Here is a 6944-nt window from a genome sequence, read left to right on the forward strand (position 1 = left end):
AAATAAAAAAAAAATTATATGTAGAGACATATGTTTAAGTTTGGGCTATTTATATTTAGACTCCAAAAACTTAAAAGTATCAATTAGCCATCAAAATTTCAAATTTGTTGCAATATTGCCCAACCATCTATCTAAATTCTATGCCATTAACAAAGTGATAAAAAGATAAAAATATCCTTGATTCAAAGAGATTGTCCTTGTCATTCATATATCTGCATAGATCTCAAAGCACTCCATCTTTATAATCCATGTACCTACATAGATCTTAATTCTATCATTTGCTGTCATCCATCTATCTATACAAACCACAAAGTGCTCTATTTTTTGTCATTCATCCACCTACAAAGATATTAAAGCACTCCATCCTTTGTCATTCATTTGCCAATACATATAAATAGTGCTCCAGTCTCAATCACCTATCTGCGTATATAGATTTCAAAGAGCTCTATTCTTTATCATACATCCATCTACATAGATCTCAAAGTTAATCCATTTGCCTACAAAAAATCTCAAAGCACTTCATATGTGATTCATTTATCTGAATAAATCTCAAAGTATTACATCTTCTATCATCTATCTGCTTGCATAGATCACAAAGTACTTTATCTTTCATCATTCATCTACCTATATAACTCTTAAAGCGCTTCATTTTCTATCATTCATCTGTATAGATCTCAAAATACTCAATCCTCTATTATTTATCTACCTACACAAATTTTAAAATACTCCATCTTCTATCATTCATCCACCTACAAAGATTTTGAAGTACTTCATTCTTTGTCATCATCCGCTTGCAAAGTGGTTCGTCTTCCTTCATCCATCCACTGCACAAACTCAAAACACTACTTCCTTTATCATCCATCGACCTGCATAGATCTCAAAGTTCTTGATCCTCTTATCCATTCACATGTACAAATCTCAAAGCACTCCTATCATCCTTCATATATCTGCACAATTTTCAAAGCATACCATCCTCTATCATTTATCTATTTGTATGTATTTTAAAGCATTCCATCCTTTGTCATCCATCTATTTGCATGGATCTCAAAGCACTCCACTCTTTATCATTCACTGGTATATATCTCAAAGCACCATCTCCCTTCATCATTTCCCTTCATTTTTTGCCAAAACAAGAGTCTCTTGTTAACTTAGTGGGAAAGACGGTCCCAAAATTTTATAAAAAATCAGTTAATTTGTGATCCTTAAGCGATAATGTTTTATAACGGGATAAACAATTGAGCCAGACTACAATGAATTTAAACTTTTAAGGGTAATTGATGTTTTTTAAATTTTTAGAATCTGAGTATCAATAATCCAAATATGAAGAGATGTCTCTATAATTTTTTAATAAATATATTATCTTAAGTTTCCCATATTTGTTTCAAAAAGATTCCAATGACAAAGTTTCAGTCAAAAAAGATGCAGAAACCCGAAGATTGGAAATTGTCTATGGCTGGTAAGATTATGACAGGACAATGTTCTAAATATCATAGTCTTTAAGGAAAGTACAAAGGCTTGGAGTACTGCAAAAATAAGGTTCATTATCTCTGAATCCCATAAGTTTCTTTCCTATTCAAGTTTTCAGATGATCTCGATTTTGCCAATGTTTGGAATTATGGTCATGGGTCCTTCAATAGAGACCTTGTTCCCCACTAATGCACCTCCAATACACTAACACAACAAGGAGGTTAGTCTGTGGAAGTATGGATCCAATTACATGGGCTCCCAGATGAATACTTTGACACGAAAGATTGCCTATAACTGTTGCTGCAAAGATAGGAAAGCAATGTCCTGTTGGCAAAGAAGAAGCTGAGAACTGGCGTTTTCATGCAAGGATTGGTATATTATTGGACGTTAGTAGCCACTAAAGAAGGTTGCTCTCCTACTTCTTCACGGCAATGAGATTAATTAATGTGGAGATCCACTGCAAACGTCTTCCTCTATTTTGCTTTTGCAACGTCATCAGACATGAAGAATAATGTGGTCTCACAAAACCAATTTTTGTTTGCAAAATTGCGAAAGCTAAAAGCCCGATAAAAGAGAGATTTGAAGCTTTTCGTCCATCTTCATACAGTCCTTGTTTCAGGGGAAAGTCTATTTCCTCTATTTACAAAAGCTATAATGTGAAGTCAAACAAGATATCCAAAATCCAATTGGTAACCAGCAAATTGAGGCTCCATCGACACTTCGTCATCGAGCACCATGGTAACTCGAGGGACAACCCCAAACACAACAAAAGTGAAGGGGTATAACCGTGTCATCAGTTTGGTTTCCTGTTTTTTTTTTTTTTTTTTTTTTTTTTTTTTCTCCTTAACCTAACATGAAAGGCTGTTATAGGTCCAGTCTACAGCCAAGCTCGTAGATCAGTTCTGGGAAATAATTTCTCGCTTCAGCCTCTCAAGCATCTGCCCAAATATTATTCCCGCGAATTTGGGACCTAATCCATCTTTTCTTTTTATACACTTTTGACCATTCACCAATTATGGATGGTGGATTATTGGAAGAACAGTTGATAATTGCAAGATAGGCTCTCTCCGATCGAATTTAGGGATGGAGATGATCTCTATCCAATAAAAATTCCAAGACTATATGGCCCACGTGAAAGCTACCAGATGTGGCATATGCCACTAATCATAGAGTAGAATCTCTTGCACTATATGTTCTAATTATGGCGACGCATCGACAAGGTCAAATGGAAAATGGGAAAAAAATAGGGAAGTGAAAAGCAAATTATTGAGCAAGAGAAAAAAATTCCTTAATCTTCATAAATTTTCATAATCTTAATTACATTATGGTCAAGGTGTCGAGGCTTAAGCAGCTGCTAATGAATCAATGAATATCCCATTGAATCTGCATCCTCTAAGGTATATCTTTTGCACATAGGGAGAGGAGTCGTGCATGCCGGACCGCTGTCACATCTCCCATCTCTTGTAGCCATGTAGTCCCCTAGCAGGATATATTATCTCCTTGAACAATAATCCTTGAATGATCAAGCAATGCCTCCTAAGCCACATGGTCCACACTATTGGGCTCGGGTTGCATCTTTCGCAAGAAAGAATGATGTTTGACCTCGCGAAAGATGATCAATCATCCTACAATGTGAAAGATACAACCCAAATCTCCTACACTGTTTACATTGAATTTGAATTTAAATTCTATAACTCCTCCAGAGGCAAATCCTTAATTGTACAAAAAAAAAAAAGAAAAAGGAATGACAGCTAGCAAATATTAATCACGACCGGTTACATCTTGTATGACAGCTAGATTGTTTGGCCTCACACAATATGAGGAGCGGTATTCTGCATGTATTTGTTGGATCTGTGTAATCACAGCAGTCTCACCATATCGATGGCTGTGATCGATCATTAAGTTTATTCCGATTTTACCTCCAAATTGGGGGACGATCCGGACGATAACCCCGCAAATACCAAGTCAAAGAGCAATGACAAGACACCACACTAGCTGAGTGACTTTTTGTGTGGAGTTTCTTAGGTTACTTTTAAGCATTTTCCTTTCCAAACTTCCCTCGCCCTGCTTCAACGTGCAGAGAAATACCCACCCGTGACCCATGTTAACATCCGTCCATGCCTCGCGCACACAACCCTCCAACCACATCCCTCCCACCCCAAGCCTTTCCTACCGTCCTCCCATTCCCACCCCCCTCTTTTCCCTGACCTTTGTCCACTTCTCGCCCCACACCACACCAAGAATCTTTTTTTCCCACTTCTTTATCCTCCTCTCCTTGTATCATCACCACCAAAAGGGTGAACATCGAGGAAAAGAGAAAGAAGGATGAGAAGTTTATGGTTCCTGATCGCCATCTTACTTCACCAATCTCACTCCATTCAATCTAAACTCGCAACGCCGCCGCTGCCACTCCTTCCGATCCCCAAGGCGGCACAGCTGAAATGGCACCGCCGGGAGCTCATAATGTTCTTCCACTTCGGCATGAACACCTTCACCAACTCCGAGTGGGGTACCGGCGAGGAGAGCCCGTCGCTCTTCAACCCCACCGCGCTCGACGCAAAACAGTGGATCGATGCTGCTGCCGGCGCGGGCTTCTCCCTCGTCATCCTCACCGCCAAGCACCACGACGGCTTCTGCCTCTGGCCGTCGCAGTACACCGACCATTCCGTCGAACGGAGCCCATGGAAAGGAGGGAAAGGCGACGTCGTCAAGGAGTTCGTCGACGCTGCTCGTGCCAGAGGGATCGACGCCGGGCTATATCTCTCCCCGTGGGATCGCCATGAGAAGTCCTATGGTCTTGAGATTGAGTACAATGAGTTCTACTTGGCCCAGCTCCAAGAGCTGCTCACTAGGTGAGAAATGCTAGTTCGATCGCTACCACCGAAACGACTGAGGTTTTGGATTCTGGTCTGAGTTCTTAATTTGGTGTTAGATATGGGAGCGTATCGGAGATATGGTTCGACGGCGCCAAGGGAAAGAATGCGAAGAACATGACGTACTACTTCGAGGATTGGTTTGCAATGGTGAAGGAGCTGCAAAGCTCCATCAACATATTCTCCGATGCCGGTCCCGATGTCAGGTGGGTCGGCGACGAGAAGGGGTTTGCAGGGACTACATGCTGGTCCACTGTTAACCGCACCATGTTGAAGATTGGAGATGCTAGTATAGTCAAGTGAGTCCTAATTCACTCTTCATTGAATCAACAATTTCCATCCATTCATCATCAAGGGTTGTTAGTAGTAAATGATTGTTGTGTCCGACTTAAATTCAGCTATCTGAACACCGGCGATGCAAGAGGAACCGACTGGGTGCCACCGGAGTGCGACGTTTCGATCCGGCCGGGCTGGTTCTGGCACAAGAATGAGACTGCAAAACCATTGAGCCAGTTGCTAGATATATACTATAAATCGGTAGGCCGGAACTGTGTTCTTCTACTCAACGTGCCGCCGAATTCCACTGGCCTGATCTCCGAGGCCGACATCGAGAGGTTAGGACAATTCCGTTCGGCAATCAATAGCATCTTTTCCAAAGATTTAGCCCAAGGAAGCAAAGCAAAAGCCAGCAGCCAGAGAGGCGGTAAGGGCGGCGGCTTCGCAGCCATGAACGTGCTAGATGGCGATGACCAGACCTACTGGGCTCCAAAGGAGGACCAGGATGGGAACGGATACTGGATTGAATTGAAGAGATTGGATCCAAGTGCAAGCTTCAATGTGGTAAGGATTCAGGAGGCCATTGCAATGGGGCAGAGGATAATGCAGCACGAGGTGTATGCCGATGGGAACACAGTGGCGAGCGGGACGACGGTGGGGTACAAGCGGCTCCACCGGCTGAAGACACCATTAGAAGCCAAGAAGGTGAAGGTGTGGATCAAAGCGTCACGGGGGGTGCCGCTGATATCGGCGGTGGGCCTGCACTTTGATCCATTTCATGGGGTGTCCATGAAGACAAATGGGACATCAGTGTGAATGCAGGATCCTATTAACTCATCTTTCATCAAACCAACAGTATCTTGTTGGATGAGTCTACTTTAGAATAAAAGGAAAAGGGAGATTCTCCACTTCAGTTGGAGTTTCTTGTGATACGTATTCATCGTTTTCTTAGCTAAATGTTCCAAACGTTTCTTTTATAAGCATAGAGAGGGACGTTCTACTTTGCAGTGGGTGAGTGATTGAAAGTAATTGCTTTGGTTGTTCTAGAAAAGAAGCTGATAAAAACTAGAATGGAGACCGTGAGGGTCATGGCAACTATAAAAGTAGATCCTATCAGAATGAAGGTAATATGGTGGACCAGGCAACGGTATTGCTTAACCACCACGAGCCATGGTCATTGGTTACCTCTTTTAGACTCGTCACCTATCACATTCTTTTTGAGTGTTTAACTATAGGACTGAAGGGACCACTCAAAGGAGTACTTGGAGGACTCATCTTGGAGTAGATGGTTCACTTATTATTGGGTCTAGTTCCTTGATTTTGCATCCAATCATTGATTGACGCAAGTTAGTGACTTTTGGAACCTTTAGAAGCAGAAAGCAGCACTATCTGAAGCACTAGCTGTGTGCGCTCTAGTGTCCATCTTAGTCTGCCGACATTTTAGTCACGAGTGAAGGAAGTTTTAGTATTGTTTGGCTAGCATAGCCAAAGATAATACCATCCATATATGAATTGGTAGTCACCATCCATATCTAAATTGACCTTATCCAACAAGATAACAAAATTAAATAACTATATAGATAGATATTATAGAGTTTGATGACTTGAATGAACAATGCTCAGTCATGTTGCAATTTGATGAAACGTGGAAGAAACTCCACGATGACATAATTCACAACCAGAGAGATCCATAATGGTTGAAATTTATATAAAAGCGTTTTTACATCAAAACGGTGGGCAAAAGTCCACCCGACATTTCATTATCTTATATCAGTTTGGCTAGCTAATAATGTTAAATTTTGTGGAAGCCTTTTTTCGTCCCCTAAAGAAACCACCATTCATGCAAATTGGTCTTATGATTTGATAACTTAAATGAACAATTTTTGGTATAAAACAAACGACTGCGAACACTTCGAGCGTTTACATACCTCGGTTACGCTGCCATTTTAACAAAAAGCATAAATGAACTCTATCCTTGGCTATTCATTCTTCCAACCTGCAAGATCCAAAGTGTTTGAAACTTATATAAAGCATTTCATGTCAATTCACCAGGCTAATGATGTTAAGAGGAAGTTGTCAAAAAGATTCAATCTAGCTATTTCAATATTTTTAAGTAGGATTCCTCTCGAAGCCAGTATTTTTTAATCTAAGGCTACAATTTCCATACATCTAATAAGTGAGAAGCTAAAATTCTGTAGGTCCTTAAACGAGGGCAGGGTAAATTATGGGCTTGCAACCCATAAACGTATTGACTATTTGTTGTTTAACTAAAACTAATTGATGGTTTCAAAAAACACTAATGAGGAGTACGCAAGGTGTGACTCCTGA

General features: G+C 40.8%; 1 protein-coding gene across 1 annotated transcript; it reads left to right on the forward strand.

Annotated features, from left to right (window-relative positions):
* Positions 1-3653: 3653 nt before the first annotated feature.
* On the forward strand, positions 3654-5554 carry LOC105054693 (alpha-L-fucosidase 1). Its single transcript, XM_010936264.4, has 3 exons — positions 3654-4319; positions 4400-4639; positions 4739-5554. The coding sequence occupies exons 1-3, from the start codon at positions 3793-3795 to the stop codon at positions 5430-5432; spliced, it is 1461 nt and encodes a 486-aa protein (XP_010934566.1). The 5' UTR covers positions 3654-3792; the 3' UTR covers positions 5433-5554.
* The last annotated feature ends 1390 nt before the right edge of the window (positions 5555-6944 follow it).

This window comes from Elaeis guineensis, chromosome 12 (genome assembly GCF_000442705.2).
Source record: "Elaeis guineensis isolate ETL-2024a chromosome 12, EG11, whole genome shotgun sequence".
In the NCBI taxonomy this organism is placed as follows: domain Eukaryota; kingdom Viridiplantae; phylum Streptophyta; class Magnoliopsida; order Arecales; family Arecaceae; genus Elaeis; species Elaeis guineensis.